Source organism: Dasypus novemcinctus, chromosome 19, assembly GCF_030445035.2.
Source record: "Dasypus novemcinctus isolate mDasNov1 chromosome 19, mDasNov1.1.hap2, whole genome shotgun sequence".
Lineage (NCBI taxonomy): Eukaryota > Metazoa > Chordata > Mammalia > Cingulata > Dasypodidae > Dasypus > Dasypus novemcinctus.
The window spans coordinates 65969729-65994124 of NC_080691.1; the positions used below are offsets into that span (position 1 = coordinate 65969729).

At 40.9% G+C, this 24396-nt stretch overlaps 1 protein-coding gene and 1 pseudogene across 1 annotated transcript; one reads left to right on the forward strand and one right to left on the reverse strand.

Annotated features, from left to right (window-relative positions):
- Positions 1–1249: 1249 nt before the first annotated feature.
- LOC105746388 (olfactory receptor 10AG1-like) lies at positions 1250–2191 on the reverse strand. Its single transcript, XM_012526279.2, has one exon. It carries the CDS (start codon positions 2189–2191, stop codon positions 1250–1252), a length of 942 nt encoding a protein of 313 aa, XP_012381733.2.
- A 7075-nt stretch (positions 2192–9266) lies between these two features.
- On the forward strand, positions 9267–12988 carry LOC101446679 (heat shock protein HSP 90-alpha pseudogene; annotated as a pseudogene).
- Positions 12989–24396: the final 11408 nt, after the last annotated feature.

Genomic DNA, 24396 nt, shown 5'->3' on the forward strand with positions numbered 1-24396 from the left:
GGCTGTGTTGTCCTGAGTAGAAAGTAGTGATCTACTTCTCCATGCACCTGGAGTTAGATATGTCCATGTAAATGTGAGCAGCATTGACTTGCTTCATTTCTAGGGAAAAACTGTAAAAACAGGTATATGTTTCACTACATTATATTCCATCTCTATTTCCTCATAACAGGTCATGGCCTCTTAGAAATCAGTTACCTTCATATATGAATGATTCAGTAGGTCAGCATGGAATACTGCAAAAGCATTAGATCAATTGTGTGTCTTAGAAATGGGATATAGCACATACAACTACTACCTTTTCCTTATCAATAATAAATATAGATTTATTCCTTTTTTAATTGCATGGAGATCAAAATTTCATTGTAGTAAATGTCAGAAATTCAGAATAGAAAATTTTTAAAAATCACTGAAAATTTTACTGTGAATTATCCACAATTAAAATTTGGTGATTATATTTACCATCATTATCAATGTGTACATATTTGTAAAACATTTCTATGATATGCACATAATGTCTTTTTATAGCAGATAGCTAGTTATATTTTTAAATCTCTTCCTTTTTTCCCAATTTTTCTATCCCTTTTATCTTCTCCAAGAATATTCATGTAAAAAAGTGTGAATTTCCCTATGCATCTTAATTATATCTATATATTTTAAATGATAATATTTAGTTTGATCAAATCATAATATTGCATAATGTAGAAATCTTTAATATTGCATACATATAAATAATATCTAATATTCACTTACAGTGTGATTCATCATCTTTATAAAACTACAGCCCCAATGTAAGTACCTTAAGGTCTTTTTTCCTATAAGGAATGAATTATTTGGAGAGTTATTGCTGGGCAAAGCTATGTCTATTTTTATTTAATGCAATTGCCAATCTGGTTTTTAAAATGGTTGTTACAAACTATGGGACAATCAATGATACCATTTGCAATAAGCGATATAATAGAGTCTACATTACAGTTCATCATATTACTTCAACAATTTTCAAAAGTCTTTATTTAGAGGATACTGCACAATAAAATTATAGAATTATTAATGAAGTGATTTGACATTTGCCAATATGTATATAATTTGAAAAACAATGTAGAAGTCCCCTCAATATTAAATTCCATATACTGGAAAAAATTGCCACTGTATTGTCAAAAAATAAGTATAGTTAAAGGTACAAATCTGTTGAAATTTCATTACAAATATATGAAAAAGCATCTCTTATAAATATAACTTATTCTTTAATAAACTATTTACATAAAATTTTTCTCAGTGCCATTATGACATCCTGGTTCCTTAAACTGTATATCATAGGATTAAACATGGGTGTCACAATAGTATAGAAAAGAGAGAGCATTTTATCAGTTCCTGATGAGTGACTTGTTTTGGGTCTTAGATATGTAACCATTCCTGTTCCATAGAATAACATGACAACCATAAGATGAGATGAGCAGGTGGAGAAGGCTTTGGCTCGATTTCTAGTTGAACATAATTTGAAAATTGTGTATATGATTTTGGTGTAGGAGAAAAGTATTAGCAGAAATGGAACTGTGACGAATAGAACAGCAACTATGTAGACCAACATTTCATTCACAAAGATGTCTCCACAGGCCTGTTTGAGTATTGGAGGAATATCACAGAAGAAATGGTTGATTTGACTAGATCCGCAAAAAGACAGAGAGAAAATCTGGCAGGTTTGCCCAATCTGGATGGGAATTCCACTGATCCATGAGCCAGCCACCAGCTGGATACACACCTTTTGGTTCATGACTAAAGGATAGCGCAGTGGGTTGCAAATAGCCACATAGCGGTCATAGGCCATCACTGCCAGAAGGAGGCACTCTGTGGCTCCCAACATAAGGACAAAGCACATTTGTGTAGCACAGGCAGTTAAAGAAATTCTTCTTCTCTGGGTTCCAAGATTTATAAGCAGTCTGGGAATAGTAACTGATACATAGCAGATTTCCAAGAAGGAAAAATTGCCAAGGAAAAAATACATGGGGGTCTGGAGAGTAGTATCCAGTTTTGTTATCATAAATATGGTGCCATTGCCCATCACTATAACAATATAGATGACCAAGAATAATCCAAATAGAAACCACTGGAGATGGGGAATATCAGCAAAGTCCAAAAGAACAAATTCATTCAACTCAGTTAGATTTTCCTCTGATAATTTTTCTTGGTGTTTCATCTGTAGAATAAATAAACTCAGTGTGAGCATTTCCCTTTAACTTCCTAGACTTCACTGCCTGTTCTCCAAGTTGTATCTGGGTTCAAGCACAGACATTGCAACCATTTGAAACTGTTGTAGATAGACCTATAATTATGCCACCTGATCTCACATTTAAAGGACACTTCTTGACAATCCTACAGTATTTTTCAGTGCATTTTCACAATCATGCTCCAATAACACTATCTCATAAATTGTCTTCTTACATTCTTTTTCAATTAAAAATTTCAACATCATTTTACTCCCCTCACTTGATGATCTAGAACATAGAGATCCCAATATACAGTTTCTATTATACAGATTGCATATTGAAAAGTGAGAGAATAGTTTATTATGTATAGGAAAATATTGTAAATATATTTTTGTAGGATATTAATTGGAGGATATAAGAGATTATTTTGCAGGAAAAATAGCCCAGAAGGATTGATCCATGTTGAAACAAGCCACAGGACAGCCCTAGGAAAGCAGGTATAGCATGGAGAGTATCCATTACCTGTCTGTATATGTATGGAGAAGGAGAAAGGATATTGTCTGCCATACTTCACTCAGGGTGCTGTGTGCACCTATCATTATCTTTATTGTTCTTCAGAAAAAAAATAAAACTGAAGTTTTATTTTCTAAATTAATTTTGGAAAATAAATTTTCTTTAAAGATAAGGGTATCGAGACTCATAAGGTAGATAATTTGACCTATTTCAGTTAGGTTTTGTGATAGCAAGTCATTTCATATATTTTTAATGTACTTTAATTTTCCATGATTGATTATCTGGGTTATATTTAGCAATTATTCTACTTTCTAAGACTTGCTTCCCAGAATTAATGGGAAAATATTGTCAAAATTTATTCACTGTAATAATCATTTATTATTTATGTTTCTATAATTATGGTTATAAAATTATGTTCTTTAAATTTGTAGCTGCCAAAGTTATAACATATTCCCTAGTATAATAGGTATTTAATGAATTATTGAATTGTTGGTAATTATTTCTCTCTACATATCCTCTACATATCCAGAACTGGAAGGAGGTTTCAGGGTAGCAAAAGCAGATTCTCACAGATATTCCTGTACTTGCAAAATCTTGAAAAGTTTTCACCTCCTTAAATTTTGCACCTCAGGTGCCATTTGCCTCACCACTAGTCACAGACAATTGGGTTTGCACGTGGTTCACTACACAGAATGTCAATAAAGTGTCATGTGATGGTTAAAGAGCGCTGCCTTCCCCAGATGGCTTGGAATTGAATTATGATTTTGCCACCAGCTAACTGTGAGAAATCAAGAAAATTACATTAGCAATCATTCTCCCTGTGCCACAGTTTGATTATCTATGAAAAAGACCAGACACTGTCAACACTTAGAGTTATTATGTGATTTATATCATTTAATATTAAGTAAAATCCCTTGATTAAATTAAGGTATTTATATAAAGCTATTAAGTGCTATTATAAATATTAAATGCTAAATTTTATTTATGCTTCTGAATTTTACTCATTGTTCTACACAGCATGAAGCATAATCCCTTTCCAGTTTATTTTTCTGTATACAAGACAGTTATCACAGGAAAGAAGTGAGATCTTAAAGCAATGGTCAAAATTCTGTCTTAAACTATTCAATTCTAAAGTTGTAAATTCTCCATGAATTCTTCACCTATATTTTGTTATATTATTTTCTGAACTCTGAGAACTCAACACTTCTGTTATGCCTTATTGTTCTACAATTAATAATGAAAATTGGCTAATTCCTTTCCTGTGATTTTATTTCCTTGACCCTAAATGATCTGAGCAGGAAGAGCTACAAATAATTTCTTACTTGGAATCAATATAGGTCCTAGAAAATACTTGTGAACCTAATATATTGTTCAATATTTTCTTCTGAGCTGAAATAAAGAAACTAACATTATTAAGAAGAAATAATTACTCTTTAATGAGAAAGATGAATAAGGTAAAAGAGAACAAAAAAACAAAAATTTTATGTATTGCATTTACGAATGGCAGCATTTAATAAAAATAATTTCACTCATTGGATAAAATGACTTCCAGCGCTAAATAAAGTATAATTCTAATTGTACAAACACAACAGTTTGGTGGTGAAATTATGAGTGTATAACATGAAATATTAAAAAGTTTTGTATGTTTTTATCAGGAGTGTGACAGGGTACAAGGAGTTAAACTATCTATATTATTCCTTCTTATAGAGGTTTAGTTTATTTTAATCGTGGTTAATAAAACATAAAGTTCTCATTTTAATTTCAAGCTCAAGTATCTGCACATTCACTGGAAAAGTACAAACGATTAAGAAGATATCTAACACAATTCTAATTCAATTAAATATTAGTCACTGTCAATGCCTCTAATCTATGTAAGCCTCAGCTATGTGGTATATTTGACTTAAATTATCCATTTCAAACCTAAGGTTAATTTAAAAGACAATATTGACCTTAAAATATTGTGCCCTTATCATAATATTTGCTTTTAGTAAAATAAGTGTTCCTTTCATTCCCCACAGGTTGTAAATTTATGCCATGGTTTATTTTATTTTAAATGTCTTATTAGGGGAGTGGGTGTAGCCCAGTGATTGAGCACTTGTTTTGCATGTACAAGGTTTTGGGTTCAATCACTAATTCCTCTTAAAAGAAAACCTTATTAAAATAATATCAAGGCAAAAATACTTATATCCAATACTTATACTTTACAAACTCTTGGATCATAATAAAGTTTTCTTATAACATTTTTACAATATTTACAAAGGTTTTAAGTTATTCAAAGTTTCACTTTTTAAAATTGATGCAATATCACATTTAATGTCATAATTCAATTTTAAATTATATTTAATAGAATCAGAAATACATAGGACATGCTTTAATAAAACCACATTTGTAACTCTAAAATAATATCAAATTTGAAAATATTATGGAAAGTTGGATAGCAATATAAAATATTTCATATTTACCTTTTTATTTTTAAATAATATTGATTCTTTCAGTGAAAAAACCTTAAATATTTAAATTACTTTAGTTGAAGCCAACTTTTTTATCAAATGTATTCAACCCAACTTTAAAATATTCTGTTGTCTCTGAACATGAAGTGTTCTTTAAATAAAAAGTAGACATCATTACCCCATGGGATCCCTTCTACCTGACACATTTAAATTTCTAATTAAAACTATCTTTTTTCACATTCTGTGATTTTTCCCCAGATAGCTCTTACTCTAACCAAAATAATCTTTCTCTTCACTGTCTTCATAGAGAATAGAATGCTCAGTATATTATAGATTTAGACATGAATATGGTGCTGACAAAAACCATTTGATACCATCCAAAATTGACACAAATCCAATTCTTACATTATCCATTATGAATGCTTTGAGGAAAAAATATTTTTAAAATAATACTTCATAGTACCACAGGAAATATTCTAAATGTTGTACAGGTTTAACTATTTAGAAAATGAATAATACAAGAATTTCTAAGAAAATATGTTTTTTATAGTTCTGTGTAAGGAAGGTTTTCTAACTACGACTCAAAATTTAAAAGTTAGACATAAAAATAGGGAAAAAAACCCACTATGTAAATATAAATAATTCTACATGGTGAAAGAAAGAAATACCAAAAGTAAAGTCAAAAGAGAATTGATAAAGTGGCAAAAGTATATATAAATCATATCTCAGGTAAACAGCTAATTGTCCGTATAAATAAATACTTACATACGCATGTGGAAACTGATTATATTTGTCTCCTACTATGTCCTGGGATAATGGAGAGTCTTCCCACACATCTCACTATGTCTCTTCTTTTGGCTTTTTCATATTTGTATCCTTTTACTGAAATAAAACTATAATCATAAATGAAGTCTAAAATCCAAATAGAAAAATGGGCCAAATACATGAATCAACAGTTCACAGAAAAGTGAGTAAAATCATCCTTTAAATCAATTGAAAGATACTCAATTTCACTATGAAAAAAAAAAGGAATGTAATTTCAAAACTTGCGGTCACCCCTCGGGCTGAAGTGTGGTTTGCTGGCCTGGCGGGGGAGCAGCCGCGGCAGGCCAAGCCGCTGCCCCCATAATAGGGTGGCTGGTCGGACTCACCGCCACCCCTGAAGGGAGCTCGGCATGGGTGCAGAGTGCCCTCAGGTCTCCCCTTCTCAGCGGCCATGCTTCCGCGGCCGCCCCTCCTCCCGGATGGCGCCAAACGATGCCTGTGGGGCAGGACCCTTCTTCTTCTTTCTCCCTGCGCAGGCGCAGGGCGGAAAATTCCAGTCTGCCCTTTTCCCCTCCCCCGACAGCAGCAACAGCCAGGCGTGGGCAGGAAACTCAAGTCTGCCCTCTACCCCAGCAACAGCAACCACCAATCACTAAACCCTGTCACTTCCCCCAGCAACAGCAACAGCCAATCCCTAATCACCATCCCTCCCCTGTCCAGTACCACCCACTGACCTTTCTCTGGCAACCAATCAGAACAGGGCATAGCTTCGACCAATCAGCCTTCCCCAGCCCCTATAAAACTGTTGCCTCTCCCCCAATAAAGTTGGACTTGTGTGTTTACCTTGTCTCCGCGGTAGTTCTTCTGCCGTGTGCCCTCCAGTCCTGAGAGCCCCCGACAAGGGCCTGGCCTCCCTTGTCCCCAGTTCATCGCCTGCTTCTCCGGGCGACCCCCTAGTCGCCGGCTTCGCCGGGCGACCCCGTCAGCCGAACCACGCAACCCCTGTGAGACAGACCCCTCGTCTGCTGCCGGACCGACCCCTCGTCCCAAGTGGGACCGACCCCTCGTCCTAAGCGGGACCGACCCCTCGTCCAAAGCTGGACCGACCCCTCGTCCGCAGCCAGATCCCACCTCTACCGACCGAGCAAGCCGCCACAGCAATGTGGTCACCCCTCGGGCTTAAGTGTGGTTTGCTGGCCTGGCGAGAGGCGGCGGCCGCGGTAGGCCTATTCCAAACCGCTGCCCCCATAATAGGGTGGTTTGTTGGGCCCACCGCCACCCCTGAAGGAAGCTCGGCATGGGCGCAGAGTGCCCTCGGGTCTCCCCTTCTCGGCAGCCATGCTTCCGCGGCCACCCCTCCTCCCGGATGGTGCCACACGATACCTTGTGGGGCGCCACCCTTCTTCTTCTTTCCCCCTGCGCAGGCGCAGGGCAGAAAATTCCAGTCTGCCCTTTTCCCTCCCCCCGACAGCAGCAACAGCCAGGCGTGGGCAGGAAACTCAAGTCTGCCCTCTACCCCAGCAACAGCAGCCACCAATCCCTAAACCCTGCCACTTCCCCCAGCAACAGCAACAGCCAATCCCTAATCACCATCCCTCCCCTGTCCAGTACCACCCACTGACCTTTCTCCGGCAACCAATCAGAACAGGGCGTGGCTTCAACCAATCAGCCTTCCCCAGCCCCTATAAAACTGTTGCCTCTCCCTCAATAAAGTGGACTTGCGTGTTTACCTTGTCTCTGTGGTAGTTCTTCTGCCGTGCGCCCTCCAGTCCTGAGAGCCCCCGACAAGGGCCTGGACTCCCTTGTCCCCAGTTCGTTGCCTGCTTCTCCGGGCGACCCCTTCGTCGCCTGCTTTGCCAGGCGACCCCGTCAGCCGAATCGCGCAACCCCTGTGAGACCTACCCCTCGTCTGCTGCCGGACCGACCCCTCGTCCCAAGTGGGACAGACCCCTCGTCCCAAGCGGGACCGACCCCTCATCAAAAGCTGGACCAACCCCTCGTCCGCAGCCAGACCCCACCTCTACCGACCGAGCAAGCTGCCGCAGCTGGCGCCCAATGTGGCGCAAGGCAACTCCACCACAGCCTCACTCCATAACCTGGCGGCCCCCCCCCCTCTTCTCACCGTGGGACTTCTCTCGTGCAACATTGCTGCTACCTGAGCCTTGGCTACCTCATATGATCCACGGCGGTCTGGGAGAATCGCTGGATGGCTTTCTTCTTCCATGTCGGGGGCTTATACCAACCCGCTATGATTAAGAGGAGCCTTGGATTTCTCGGGAGCACGCGCTTGCACGTCTGAAGTAACCCTACCACAGCCCTACACCCTCCTCTCTTCTCACCCCTATCTTTTCACTCTGCATTGCTGCTCCTGAACCTTGGTGACCTCATACTGTCCACGGCGGTCTGGGAGAATCGCTGGATGGCTTTCTCCTTCCATGTCGGGGGCTTATACCGACCCGCTATGATTAAGAGGTGCCAATAAAACTCTCAGGAGCGCGTGCCTGAGCACCTCCACCCCTGCCTTCACCTCTGCCTCTTCCCCTCTGCGCTTGCTCCCCTTTGCCTTGCTCCACTGCTCGTCGCTCCGCCTTCCCCTCGTCGGGGCCTTCTTTTGGCCCGCAACCACCGTCGGAGTCCCATCGGCTCCGACCCCTCTTCTCACTGCGCACCTCGGCTCCCATCGCCACGCTCTCAAGGTAAGGGCCCCTTTTCTTATCGGCTCCAAAAGGCCATTAGCAATGGGTAACATCCTATCTGCTAAGCAAGCCCCGCAAGTTCGGGCCCTCGCCAGTCTCCTAGACACTCACTGGTGTAAGATCTCTTTGAAACAGCCCCAAGTCTTCTGTAACCACGCCCCCCCATGCCGCCATCGCTCTCAAGCAGCTCCAGCCCCGCTAAATGGCCCGCAACCCGCTTTCCCCTTCCCGCGGCCTGCTTTCTAGCATCTAATCACGTTTTTGCTTTTGCCTCCCCATACTTCTGCGGAGCTTCCTCCTGTCTCGACCTCACTCCTCTTCTCAGCCATCCAAAGTGTTCCCTGCCCCCCTCCTTTTTTTTTTGAACCCCCATTGCGTTGCAGATTGGGCCGCCCCATGTCGACCCGCCCCGTTAACATCGGCCTCTCTCGTGCCCGTGGAGACTTTGGCCTTCCTGTTTCCTCGCCTATGTCTCCACCACTCCGGACGCTGCCGCCACCACCGCCGCTGGTGCCCTGACGCGACTTGTCCTCACAGCTGCGATCCTCCAGACCATCACACAGTCTGCTTCTGCCGCTCTTCGCCGCCAAGAAGAGATCAACTACCTGTAACGCACTGTCATCCTGGACTTTTGACAGCAGATGGAACTTATAGCCACCGAGATCAACGAGAATTGGAAATTGGCCACCTTTGCTTGCAACTGCAAGATACCGCCCCCCAAATTGTACATTTGTATCCCCGTCATACTCACCTCCCTCTTCAGCCCCGCTTCCCTCATTTGCTTACTGCCCTTGGGCCTCGGCTACTTCTTACTGCTGCCATACTGGCCCTTATTTGAAAAGAAGGGGGAAATGCGGTCACCCCTCGGGCTGAAGTGTGGTTTGCTGACCTGGCGAGGGGCGGCGGCCATGGTACGCCTATTCCAAACCGCTGCCCCCATAATAGGGTGGTTGGTCGAGCCCACCGCCACCCCTGAAGGAAGCTCGGCATGGGTGCAGAGTGCCCTCGGGTCTCCCCTTCTCGGCAGCCATGCTTCCGCAGCCGCCCCTCCTCCCGGATGGTGCCACACGATACCTTGTGGGGCGCCACCCTTCTTCTTCTTTCCCCCTGCGCAGGCGCAGGGCGGAAAATTCCAGTCTGCCCTTTTCCCTCCCCCCGACAGCAGCAACAGCCAGGCGTGGGCAGGAAACTCAAGTCTGCCCTCTACCCCAGCAACAGCAGCCACCAATCCCTAAACCCTGCCACTTCCCCCAGCAACAGCAACAGCCAATCCCTAACCACCACCCCTCCCCTGTCCAGCACCTCCCACTGACCTTTCTCCGGCAACCAATCAGAACAGGACGTGGCTTCGACCAATCAGCCTTCCCCAGCCCCTATAAAACTGTTGCCTCTCCCTCAATAAAGTGGACTTGCATGTTTACCTTGTCTCCGCGGTAGTTCTTCTGCCGTGCGCCCTCCAGTCCTGAGAGCCCCCGACAAGGGCCTGGCCTCCCTTGTCCCCAGTTCGTTGCCTGCTTCTCTGGGCGACCCCTTTGTCGCTGGCTTCACCAGGCGACCCTGTCAGCCGAACCGTGCAACCCCTGTGAGACTGACCCCTCGTCTGCTGCCGGACCGACCCCTCGTCCCAAGTGGGACTGACCCCTTGTCCCAAGTGGGACCGACCCCTCGTCCAAAGCTGGACCGACCCCTCGTCTGCAGCCAGACCCCACCTCTACCGACCGAGCAAGCCAAAACTATACAGAAATTTATTATGCACTCTTTTAGTAAAACATATAAAACTGTGGAGTTTGTGAGGGTTCTTACATTAAGTCTAGATGACTTTGGTAATACTCCTTGAACCCTGGGCAGGCCACCTGTACATATTGGATGGGGTTTCAATTCCTTCTGTGACTTAGTGACTTAGTGCACTTGTGCTGTGGTCCCTTAGCCAAATTGTCTGAGGAAACACAGACATAAGACCAACTGACCATGGAGGAAGAAGTTCAGACATTTGCATTTCAGGGAGAAATCATTTGATTGATATCATAGTTCAATACATCCCATCTGAGCAAAAAGATCCTTGAGGGGACTTCTGTCAAATACATCAGATGCTCTGAACAATATCAGATATGAAAGCTTGGCAGATCCTAGTAAGCTAGACTCTTGGAAAGAGTTACACCTTAATCTCATTAAAAATAACAAGATCAAACCCTCCCTAATGTGGATACTGATACTGGACTGAAAAGGCTGTCTTCACCAATTACCTTGCAGCTATCACCATGTCTTAGGCCAAGGTATTCATAGAAGCTTTTCAGATTGGTGCAGATAGCTCTATGATTGGCCAGTTTGGAGTTGGTTTTTATTCTGAATATTTATTTGCTGAGAGTTTGATTGATCAACAACCATTATGACAATGAGCAGAATACCCGGGGAACTTCAGCAGGAAGGTCATTCTCAGGTCATTCTCACATTGGTCATGGAACAAAGGTTTTTTTGCACCTTAAAGAAGACCAAACTGAGTACTTAGGGGAAAAAAGAATAAAGGAGATTGTGAAACAGAAACATTCTCATATTATTAGCTATCCAAGTACTCCTTTCATGGAGTAAGATGTGACAAAGAAGTGAGTGATATGGAGGCTGAAGAAAAGGAAGACAAAGAGGGGAAAAAAGGAAATTAAGTCCATAACAAGTCAGAAATAGAGGATATTGGCTCTGATGAAAAAGTAAAGGAAAAGAAGGTCAGTGACAAGAGAAAGAGAAAGATCAAATAAGACTATATTGATGAAGAACAACTGGCCATAACAAAGCCCTCTGGACCAGAACTGATGACAATATGACTAATGAAGAATTGTGGGGAGCCACCCGCTGTGAGGTCTGTTTATAGCCTCCAACTACATGGCGAATCTCATAACTACTACAGCCCTGCCCCGCCATTCCCTTCTTCTTCTTCTTCCTTGTTTCTTTGTTCTCCCCTTCCCATCACAACTCTGGTAACCACAGCAGCATGCATGTGCAAGGCGCGAAACTCTGCAGACTCAGCACGAACTTTCAGCCAATCCCCTCCTTGGACGTCTGCCACCCGTGAGACCAGCCTACCACCTGTGGACACGTTCCCTCCCCTCAGTATAAATCCCCTTGTTCTACCCCCCAATAAACGAGGCTTGATCAGAACCCTGTCTTGCCTCCATTCTTCTCTCGACTCCTGCCCCTACCCCTGCTTCTTCCCACAGGCCCCTGGACTCGCCTTCACTGGTTTCGGGCAAAGAATATGGAGAATTCCATCAGAATTTACCAGTTACTGGCAAGACCACTTGGTTATGAAGCATTTTTCAGTTGAAGGTGAATTGAAATTCAGGGCCCTTCTCTTTCCCAAGATGTGCTCCCTTTGACCAATTTGAAAATAGAACAAGAACAACATTAAGTTTGATATATGCAGAATTTTCATCATGGAAAATTGTAAGGACTAACCTCTGAATATATGCAATCAATTAGAGGTATAGTGGACTCTGAGGATCTCCCAACAAATATTTTGCCTGAAATGTTGAAACAAAGCAAAATTTTAAAATTTATTTTGAAGAATTTTTAAAAAGTTCTCTTCAGTGAACTGGCAAAAAATAAAGAGAACTATATAAAATTTTATGAGTGGTTATCTAAAAATATTAAGCTGGAATACATGAAGACTCTCAAAATTGTAAGAAGCTCTCAGTGCTGTTAAGAGATTACATGTCTGCTCCTGGAGATGAGGTGGCTTTTCTCAAGGACTACAGCACCAGGATGAAGGAAGTCAAGTGACATATCTGTTACATGTATTACATCACTGGTAAACCCAAAGACACCAGGTTGTAAACTGGGCATTTGTGGAGCATCTTCTGAAACATGGCTTAAACTCATCTATGTGAATAAGCCTATCATTAAGTACTGTGTGGAGTAGCTGAAGGAATTTGAGCAGATGTTATTCTCTTTCACCAAAGCTGGCTTGGATATTCTAGAAGATGATGAGTAGAAAAGTAACAGGAAGAGAATAGAAATTCTGCAAAACCATGAACATTTTTTTTGAAAATTTGTCATAAGCACATCTCTCTGGAGAGAAAATATGGAAAGAATCAAGAACACTCAAGTCCTCAGGGACAACTCTTCAGTGTATTATATGGCAACTAAAAAACACCCTGATCATTCCATTATTGAAATGTTAAAGCAATAAACAGAGATAAAAAAGAATTAGAAGTGTTTGAAGGATCTTGTCACCTCGCTCTTCTAATCCACATTCCTTTCTTCTGGCTTCAGTATGGAAGATTTCCAGATACATGGTAACAGGATCATCAAGACAATCATATTTGCACTGATGAAGACATCCCTACTGCTGGTGATACAAAAGCTTTTGTAACTGAAGAAGTCTATGAGATAATAACATATCACACATGCAGGAAGTGGTCTAAGTTCTACCTGTAGAATATTTGAATAAATGATCAATATTTTCTCTTTGTTACTGCTGATAATGTGTTTTCAAGGTTTTTTTTAGTTTATTTTTGTTAAAATTTTAAAAATCTGTATGCCATGACAACTACTTAAGTAAATGATAAGTTTACTTCCTAAATATAAGTGTGAAATAGTGTGATACTTCAGGCACTGAAACAAAATTAGTAATTTTCTCATTTCCTGTTGGCTTACCTTAATACCTTAAATTATGTTATAAGCAGACTTTTCTGTCTAAAGTATTTAGCTATTGGAGGGCTTCCAGAAAGATGGCATCAGAATAGGTAGGCAGGACCCAAATCTCATACAAAAACAATGAAGAAAGTGCAGAAAGCTGTTTGACAGACTTGCTTTGGGGGTCATCAGACTAGGACAGTGCTGTACATCCCCTAATAGGGAGATGGACAGAGAGATGAAGAACCCAAAACAACCAACCTGTGTTACTAACCCCCACAACATCTGGGAATAAAATACATTCCCCCACATTCAAGGCCTACAGCCAGGATGAAACCCATGCCTTATGACAGCTGACTGAGAAGGGAACTGACATTTCTTCCTTAGGAAGAGATAGGGTGCAGGAGAGGGTAGAGGGTGGTTTTTCTTCAGTGAATTTGGCCAGCAGAGCCCACTTTGAATATAGGCTGTGGAAAAAACAGAATTACAGGCAAGCAAAGGTTGAAAGAGACACCTCCATGGAAAGGTTCTCCAGTGAACACCATTGGTAGCAAGCAAGAAAACTGCAAGGAGAAAAAATACTTTTAGATCTTTCTTGTTCTGAATGCCTGGGAGAATATCTGTGCCCCATAAATAAGTCCATGGCCAGATTCTGAGGCTTAAAAAGGATGATTTTAAACACTCAGATTCAGTTGAAACAAAAATCAATAGTCATGAAACATAACCAGTAGACAAGAAAGAGAAATTGGCTGTCAGAGTAAATTCACCAATATATTCAGATGCCTAGACATCAGCAAAAAATTACAAACCATACTAAGAAACAGGAAGAGATGGTCCAGCCACAGGAATAAACCAAATTACCTGAAATGATAGAAGATTTATGAGAACTAATCAATGATAATCACACAGATCTCCTAAATTAATTCAAAGAGCTGGAAAAAAAATAAGACCAAAGAGATAAAAGACATTAAGAAGACATGGTGTGAGCATAAAAAACATTTTGAAAACAGAGAAATGTAACAGAGCTTATGGAAATGAAAGACACAATTGATGAGATTTAATTTACAATAGAGGCACTGTATTTTAAGCAGATTTGAATTCATGGAAGATAGAATTACAGACTTAGAGGACAGAACATCTGAACTAGAAAAGAGGAGAATAAAAAGAAAAAAGAATGGAAAACATGGAATAGATTCTCAGGAAATTGAACAATGAAGTGAAATGCACAAACATACATGCAATTGGTATCCCAGAAAGAGAAGAAAACAGAAAAGGGGCAGAAAAATTATTTGAGGAAATATGACTAAATACTTCCCAACCCCTGTGACAAAAGACATAAATATCAATATACAAGAACTGCAATGCACCCCAAGCAGAATAAATCTGAATAGACCTGCTCCAAGATACCTAGTCTTCAGAATAAGAAATACCAGACATAAGTAAAGGAATCTGAAAGCAGCAAGAGAATAGAAAAGGGCCACATACAAGTGAACCTCAATAAGGTTAAATGTCAACCTCTCATTAGAAACCACAGAGGTAAGAAGAAAGGTATGATGCATTTAATGTACTGAAAGAGAAATACTGCCAATCAAGAATTCCTTCCTTCAGTAATGAGGGTGTTTAGAGTCTTCACAGACAAACACTGAGAAACAATGTTAGCAAATAAATAGATCTATAAGAGATTCTAAAGGTAGTACTGCAGCTTGAAAGACAAAACACAAGGGCAACAACCATGGAGAAAAGAATATAAATGAAAATTATTAGGAAGTATAAATTTTTAATTCATTTTTAAAAAAATATTACATTAAAAAAATATGAAGTCCCATTCAACCCCACCGCCCCCACCCCCCACTCCCCCCACAGCAACACTCTCTCCCATCATCATGACACACCCATTGCATTTGGAAAGTACATCTCTGAGCATCGCTGCACCTCATGGTCAATAGTCCACATCATAGCCCATACTCTCCCACATTCCACCCAGTGGGCCCTGGGGGGATCTACAATGTCCCATAATTGTCCATGAAGCATCACTCAGGACAACTCCAAGTCCCGAAAATGCCTCCACATCTCATCTCTTCCTCCCCTTCCCTGCACCCATCAGCTACCATGGTCACTTTTCATATACCAATGCCACATTTTCTCTGTGGACATTGGATTGGTTGTGTCCATTGCACTTCTATGTCAAGAGGGGCTTAGATTCCACATGGACACTGGATGCAATGCTCCTGCTTTCAGTTGTAGGCACTCTAGGCACCACGGTGTGGTGGTTGACATTCTTCAATGTCATGTTAGCTGAGTGGGGTAAGTCCAATAAATCAGAGTGTAGGAGTTGGAGTCTGTTGAAGTTCAGGGCGTGGCTATCATACTATCAATACAGAGATTCAAATCCCCTGGATATATCTTAAACCCCAGCACCAACTACAATTCCAGGAAAGTAGCATGAAAGTCTTGTGAAAAGAGATCCCATCTGAGTCCAGCTCCATCACGCAGAAACACCAGCTCCAAAGAAGGGCCAACTGACATGGCAGTGAACCCCATCTGCCATGACCATAGAACCCGTGGGTCTCTTTAGCCCTCAAAAGAACCAATACCTGGGGTTGTGTCTACTTTATCTGTCTCTGAGACTCTGCTCAGGTGTGCATAAAGGCAATCCTTCCGACAACCTCCAGACTCTTTTTTAGAGATTCATAGCCATATAAACTCATTTCTCCTTTCCATTTCCCCTTACTTTAGGTCAAACAGCATTTTAAACTCCTGTTATTATATGTAGACAGGGATATTCTGCTGGTCTGCGTTGAACCTTTAATTCAAGGTTATTTTCTAGTTGCATCATCAGCTGGTATTTGGTAGTGATCCCTCGGTGCCAGGGAGGCTCATCCCCGGGTACCATATCCCACGGTGGGGGGAATGCACTGCATCTACATGCTGAGTTTGGCTTTGAGACTGGCCACATTTGAGTAAAATGAAGGCTGTCAGGAGGAAACTCCCAGGCACAGAGCTGCTCTAGGCCTTTTCTTATTTCAGGCGTATAGACTCACAAGCATGGTCATTAGTATCAGGGGCTCACTGTTGGACCCTCATTCCTTCCTGGTTCTTCCGTTGCACCTGGGGGCTGCCGCTGCGCCCCTAGGGACCACAACAGAGCACCCCCAGCCAGGAACCCAGTATCCCCCCAGCTGTTGTTTTTAATTGGCTGCACTATGGGAATATCCAAACATTACCATGCACCCTGGACATATGCCCTGTATAACTCCCTGTCAACCATATATCGCCTGTCAATAAAATCCCATACCAGTATTCCTCCACCACCATTGTTGAACCACTCTGTGATCCAAAACTTCCTGAAAAGTGAAGCCCAATATAATGTCAGGTTTCCTTACTAGTAAAATGGAATATAGCGATGAGTTTAAAGGTTAGATTTAGAATACGTATTGATTAGGAAAAATTCTACATCCTATCTTTTTCTTTTCTTTTTTCCTAATTATTGAGTTTCTCTTCACAAGAGCCTTAGATCACAGTAATTCATATATACAATATACAGTACTCCCACACATCCACCATAAAACCTTTTCCCTTCTACAGCGATAATCTTATAAATTATTCATATCATATTTATTTAAAATGATGTACATACTCTGAGACAATAGCTTTCAAACAAGGTGAAATCTGTGCTTACATTGTGGTCCATACTTTAGTATATACAGTTTTCTAAATTTTTAGTTATCCTATGTTTTGCATTATGGTTTACATTATTTGTCTGTCATCCCCTATATGTTTTTGGTGTAATATTCCATGTTTTATATCCATCCGTGTGTACTCTCATGAAACTCCTCTCTTAACCCCACATTTATCTTGATTCCATCCATTCAGCATCCATTTTCCCCTCCCCTTCTTGGGGCCCACAGTGACAGCCAATCTCCATTTCCTGAGGAGCCATGTCCAGAGATACTTGCAACAGTGTTGAGGGCCTGACTTGCTCAACTGCCCTAATGCCCTGGGAGACACCCTTTCTCTCGAGAGATACAGTTCCCTCTATTTGATGGCATTAATCCTCTCCAGGATGTGGGGCTACCCCCACTCTCACTACTTGGGTCTCTACCCAATGGTACAACCCACCCTGGCAAAATGAGCATTCCGACATTCCCCAGGAGTCCGTCCCGCATCAGACCATCCCCTCCGAGCATCCTAAACAGGTAACACTCCTAATTATATTTTGATATGATTTTCTCAGCATTTTACTCCCAACCAACACCTGACACTCTCTTATGTTCGTATGTTGCCCCTCCCTCCCCCCAATTTTTTGGGCAATATTACCCATCCGCCCATCCCCAGCCCCCCTCAAACCCACAAAGCCCCACCCAAAGGCAACTCCTTGCCCCCATTTTATCTCTTCTTTATGCTCATACTTACCGCCAGTTCATCATAGATTCCACCCCTGCAGACGTCGGCTCACATCCTTCCTCCACCCCCGATTTCCTGTAAGCCTATCTTCCAGTCTCTAGCTCTCTGAGGCAGGTTGCTTATTTCATATCATTGAGGTCATGTAGTATTTGTCCTTCAATGCCTGGGTTGCTTCACTCAACATAAGGTTCTCAAGATTCATCCATGTTATCACATGTGTTTGTAGTGTTTTTGTTCTTAAAGCCCAGTAGTACTCCATTGTATGTATATACCACATTTTATTGATCCACTCATCTGTTGATGGGCATTTGGGTTGATTCCAACTTTTTGCGATACTGAACAATGCTGCTATGAACATTGGTGTACATATATCGGTTTGTGTCTTTGTTTTCAGTTCTGCTGGGTATATACCCAGCAGTGGTATTACTGGGTCATACAGCAAATCTATGGTTAGTTTTTTGAGAAACCGCCAAACTGTCCTCCAAAATGTTTGGATCCTTCTGCATTCCCACCAGCAGTGGATGAGTGTTCCCCTTTCTTCACATCCTCTCCAGCATTTATAATCTTCTGTTTTTTTCATAGCCGCCAATTTTATGGGAGTAAGATGGTATCTCATTGTAGTTTTGATTTGCATTTCCCTGATAGCTAGAGATTTGGAGCATTTTTTTCATGTGACTTTTAGCCATTTGTATTTCTTCTTTGGAGAAATATCTGTTTAAATCTTTTTCCCATTTTTTAAATGGGTTGTTCATCTTTTTATTTTCAAGATATATCAGTTCTTTATATATGCAAGTTATAAGTCTCTTATTAGATATAAGGTTGCCAAATATTTTCTCCCATTGTATGGGTTCCCTTTTTACTTTCTTGACAAACTCCTTTGAGGTGCAGAAGGCTTTAATTTTGAGGAAGTCCCATTTATCTATTTGTTCTTTTGCTGCTCGTGCTTTTGGTGTGATATTCATGAAGGCATTTCCTATTACAAGGTCCTGTAGAAGTTTCCCTACACTGCTTTCCAAGGTCTTTATGGTCTGGCTCTTATATTTAGGTCTTTGATCCGTCTTGAGTTGATCTTTGTATAAGGTGTGAGATGGTAATCCTCTTTCATTCTTCTACATATGGATGTACAGTTCTCCAGGCACCATTTGTTGAATAGGCGACTCTCTCCCAGTTGAGAGGGTTTGGTGGCTTTATTGAATATTGTATGGCTATATATATGAGGTTCTATATCAGAGCTTTCAATTCGATTCCATTGGTTGTGTGTCTCTCCTTATGCCAATATCATGCTGTTTTCACTACTGTAGATTTGTAGTATGTTTTGAAGTCAGGTAGTGTGATTCCTCCAATTTCGTTTTTCTTTTTCAATATGTCTTTGGCTATTCAGGGCATCTTTCCTTTCTGAATAAATTTCATAGTTAGTTTTTCTAGTTCCTTAAAGAAGGCTGTGTTGATTCTTATTGGGATTGCATTGAATGTGTAGATCAATTTTGGTAGGATAGACATCTTAATAATATTTAGTCTTCCTATCCATGAACAGGGAATATTCTTCCATTTGTTTAGCTCTTCTTTGATTTCCTTGAACAGTCTTATATAGTTCTCAGTGTATAAGTTTTTTACATCTTTAGTTAAATTTATACCTAAATATTTGATTTTTTTATTTACTATTGTGAAAAGTATTTGTTTCTTGATTTCCTCCTGATCTTGCTCATTATTGGTGTACAGAAATGCTACTGATTTTTGCACATTGATCTTATAACCTGCGACTTTACCAAACTCATTTATGTGTTCTAGAAGCTTTGTTGTAGATCTCTCAGGGTTTTCTATGTATAGGATCATGTCATTTGCAAATAATGACATTTTGACTTCTTCCCTTCCAATTTGAATGCCTTTTATATCTGGTTCTTGCCTCAGTGCTCGAGCAAGTGCTTCTAAGACAATGTTAAATAGAAGGGGAGACAGTGGGCATCCCTGTCTTGTTCCTGAGTTTAGAGGGAAGGATTTTAGGATTTCTCAATTATAAACGATGTTGGCTGTGGGTTTTTCATATATCCTCTTTATCATGTTCAAAAAATTTCCTTGTACTCCGATCTTTTGGAGTGTTTTTATCAAGAAAGGGTGCTGTATTTTGTCAAATGCTTTTTTCTGCATCTATAGATATAATCATGTGATTTTTTTCCTTCAATCTGTTTACATGGTGTATTACATTGATTGATTTTCTTATGTTGAACCATCCTTGCATACCTGGGATGAATCCCATTTGGTCATGGTGTATAATTCATTTAATGTGTTGTTGAATACAATTAGCAAGTATTTTGTTAAGTATTTTTGTGTTTAAGTTCATTAGAGAAATTGGTCTGTAATTTTCCTTTCTTGTGGTGTCTTTGTTTGGCTTTGGTACTAGGGTAATGTTGGCATCATAGAAGGAGTTAGGCAATGTTCCTTCTGTTTTGATTTTTTGGAATATTTTCAGCAGGATTGGTGTTAGTTTTTTCTGGAATGTTTTGTAGAATTCACCTGTGAAGCCATCTGGCCCTGGGCTTTTCTTATTTTGGAGGTTTTTAATGACTGATTCTATCTCTCTGCTTGTGATTGGTTTGTTAAGATCATCAATTTCTTCTTTCATCAATATGGGCTGCTTATGTGTTTCTAGGAATTTGTCCATTTCCTCTGAATTGTCACTTTTGTTGGAATATATTTTTTCAAAGTATCCTCTTATGATAGTCTTTATTTCTGTGGGGTCATTGATGATATCTCCTTTCTTATTTCTTATTTTGTGTATTTGCATCTTCTCTCTTTTTTTGTTTGTTAGTCTCACTAAGGGTTTGTCAATTTTATTGATCTTCTCAAAAACCCAGCTCTTGCCCTTGTTTATCTTTTCAAGTGCTTTCTTATTTTCTATTTCATTTAGTTCTACTCTTATCTTTGTTATTTCCTTCGTTCTTCTTCCTGTTGGATTACTTTGTTGTTTTTTTTTCTAATTCCTCCAAATGTGCAGTTAATTCTTCACTTTTTTCTCTTTCTTCTTTTTTGATATATGTATTTATGGCTATAAATTTCCCTCTCAGTACTGCTTTTGCTGCATCCCATAAATTTTGGTATGTTGTGTTTTCATTATCATTTGTTTCAAGGTAGTCATTGATTTCTTTTGAGATTTCCTCTTTGACCCACTGTTTTTCTAAGAGTGTGCTGTTTAATTTTCAAATCATGGTGTGAAATCTGGGCCTCTGTCCCTTGCAAATTTCCAGCTTGACTCCACTGTGGTCAGAGATATTATTTTGTATGATTTTGATCTTTCTGAATTCATTAAGCCTTTCTTTGCAGCCTAGCATATGGTCTATCTTGGAGAATGATCCATGTGCACTTGAGAAAAATGTATATCCTGCTGTGTTTGTGTGTAATGATCTATATATGTCCATTAGATCCAGCTCCTGTAATATACTGTTCAAATGTTTTGTTTCTTTAGTGATTCTCTTTTGAGATGTTCTGTCCAGAGTTGATAGTGGTGTACTAAAATCCCCCACTATAATTGTAGATACATCTATTCTTTCATTTAGTTTTTCCAGTGTTTGCCTCATGAATTTAGAGGTGCCATTGTTAGGAGCATAAATATTTATGATTGTTCGATCTTCTTGACAGATTGTCCCTTTCACTAAAATGTAGTATCCTTCTTTGTCTCTCACAATTGTTTTGCATTTAAAGTCTATTTTGTCTGATATTAATATAGCTACTCCTGCCTTTTTTTGGTTATTGTTTGCTTGTATGATTGTTTTCCAGCCATTCACTTTCAAACTCCATGAGTCTCTGGGTCTAAGTTGTATAGACAGCATATAGATGGGTCATATTTCCTTATCCAATGTCCCAGTCTGAATCTTTTGATAGGTGAGTTTAATCCGTTGACATTCAGTGTTATTACTTTCAAGGAATTATGTGTGTTAGCCATATTTTGATTGGAGTTGTGTTTGTCATATTTTGTTTGCTTTTTTCTTTCCTTCTCTTTTTGTCTTTTTTTGCCCTTACACTCTCCTCCAACTCTGCCTGTCCTGTTGTTTCCTTTCATTCCTGCAGAACTCCCTTTAGAATTTCTTGAAGGGGAGGTTTCTTGTTGGCATACTCTTTCAGTTTCTGTTTATCTGCGAATATGTTGAACTCTCCATCATTTTTGAATGCTCTTTTAGCTGGATAGAGTATTCTTGGTTGGAAATTTTTTTCCTTTAGTACCTTGATTATTTCATACCACTGCCTTCTTGCTTCCATGGTTTCATATGAGAAATCAGCACTTAATCTTACGAAGCTTCCCTTGTATGTGGTGGTTTTCTTTTCTCTTGCTGCTTTTAGAATTTTCTCTTTGTCTTGAGCATTAGATACTTTGACAAGTATATGTCTTGGGGTGGGCCTGTTGGGGTTTATGATGATTGGGGTGCACTGTGCTTCTTGGATATGTACATCTGTCTCTTTCAGTAGATTTGGGAAGTTTTCAGCCATTATTTCCTGCAACACTCCTTCTGACCCCTTTCCCTGCTCTTCTCCTTCTGGAATGCCTATAATACATATGTTTGAGCATTTTGCATTATCATTCAGGTCCCTAAGTCCTTGCTGGATTTTTTCTATCTTTTTATCAACCAGTTCTACTATCTATTTGATTTCCGATGTACTGTCTTCCACATCACTAATTCTCTGCTCTGCCTCTTCTAGTCTGCTGATATTTGCTGCAAGTGTATTTTTGGTTTCTTGAACTGTGGTGTTCATTCCCATCATATCTGTTATGTTTTTGCATATGTCTGCAATTTCCTCTCCAAGTATTGTCTTCATATTGTTAACCTCTTCCTTTACTTCATTAAATTTGTCAGTGATAAATGTTCTGAGATCTTTAATTACTTGTGCGAAGTTCTGCTCCCCTTCCTGATTTTTAGTTTGTTCATTAGATTTTGCCATGTTTTCCTGATTACTGGTTTGGTTTGTAGATTTTTGTGGCTGTCTGGTCATCATTTTATCTTGACGGGTTTAATCAGTTCTTTAGCTTCTTTGTCTAGTCTTGGAGATTAATTAGCTGTTGTTTTTGCATAAGTGTTATATCTTCTCTTTGTCACTTTTTTCTTCTTATTCTAATTTCTTATTGCTGGTTGAGTTCACTTTTATAGGAAAATATTAGGGCCGGGGAAAGGCAATTGTGTAAGCAAGGAAAAGTGTAAAGTAGTCTTGGTGATATATGTTAACAGAGCAACAATATGATATCTGGGAAGATGGATGTTAGATTCATGTAAGTTGTGTAGAGTTATAACAGTAGGTAGAGTACCTATAATGAGGCAGTCGACTGACTATGGGAGGAATATGGTATAAATTAAAAAGCTATTGTTTTCATGAGAGAGGGAAAGAGAAAAGAAAGGTAATAGTTTCAAGAGTGGATAACAGACAGAAAACAAAACAAAGGTATTAGAAATTAAGAGTCAGACACTTTGTGGATCAAAGAAAGGGAGGTGGAATATAGGAGTGCGATGGTTTGCTCGGTCGGTAGAGGTGGGGTCTGGCTGCGGACGAGGGGTTGGTCCAGCTCAGGACGAGGGGTTGGTCCGGCAGCAGACGAGGGGTCGGTCTCACAGGGGTTGCGCGGTTCGGCTGACGGGGTCGCCCAGCAAAGCCGGCGACAAAGGGGTCGCCCAGAGAAGCAGGCGACGAACTGGGGACAAGGGAGTCCAGGCCCTTGTCGGGGGCTCTCAGGACTGGAGGGCGCACGGCAGAAGAACTACCGCGGAGACAAGGTAAACACGCAAGTCCACTTTATTGAGGGAGCGGCAACAGTTTTATAGGGGCTGGGGAAGGCTGATTGGTCAAAGCCACGCCCTGTTCTGATTGGTTGCTGGAGAAAGGTCAGTGGGCGGTACTGGATGGGGGAGGGGTGGTGGTTAGGGATTGGCTGTTGCTGTTTTGCGGGGGAAGTGGCAGGGTTTAGTGATTGGTGGCTGCTGCTGCTGGGGTAGAGGGCAGACTTGAGTTTCCCTCCCATGCCTGGCTGTTGCTGCTGTCGTGGGGAGGGAAAAGGGCAGACTGGATTTTTCCGCCCATGCCTGGCTGTTGCTCCTGTGGGAGAGAGGGAAAAGGGCAGACTGGATTTTTCTGCCCTGCGCCTGCGCAGGGAGAAAGAAGAAGAAGGGTGCTGCCCCACAAGGCATCATGTGGCGCCATCCGGGAGGAGGGGCGGCCTCGGAAGCATGGCTGCCGAGAAGGGGAGACCCGAGGGCACTCTGCGCCCATGCCGAGCTTCCTTCAGGGGTGGCGGTGGGCCCGACAAACCACCCTATTATGGGGGCAGCGGTTTGGAATAGGCCTACCGTGGCCGCCGCCCCTCACCAGGCCAGCAAACCACACTTCAGCCCAAGGGGTGACCGCATAGGAGAGAGAGTAGATGATGGAGGATATCAAGATGTAGGGGAAAAGGAATAGTGTAGTTAGCCAAAATCTATTCACACAGAAATGAGGCAGTGGAGGATGAGGAAACCCAGCAAATGTGAGGTGTTCCCTGCAGCACCTATTGTATAGTTAAGATAAAATAAAATAAGAAGAAAATGAGGGATGAGAGAGAGAAGAAAAAAAAAGGAAGAAAGGAAGAAAGATAAAAAGGGTGGGTAAAGGGTGTGGAACAGGTAGGGAAAAGAAAAAAAAGATATACACCAACCACAACAGCCACAACAACAATAAAATTTTAAAAAAACCTAAATAACTGAAAAAAAAGACTTTGGGTGATATGCT

What these genes read in the sequence shown, in the direction of transcription:
- LOC105746388 (XM_012526279.2), bottom strand. Translation starts at nt 2,191, where the DNA reads ATGAAACACCAAGAAAAATTATCAGAGGAAAATCTAACTGAGTTGAAT.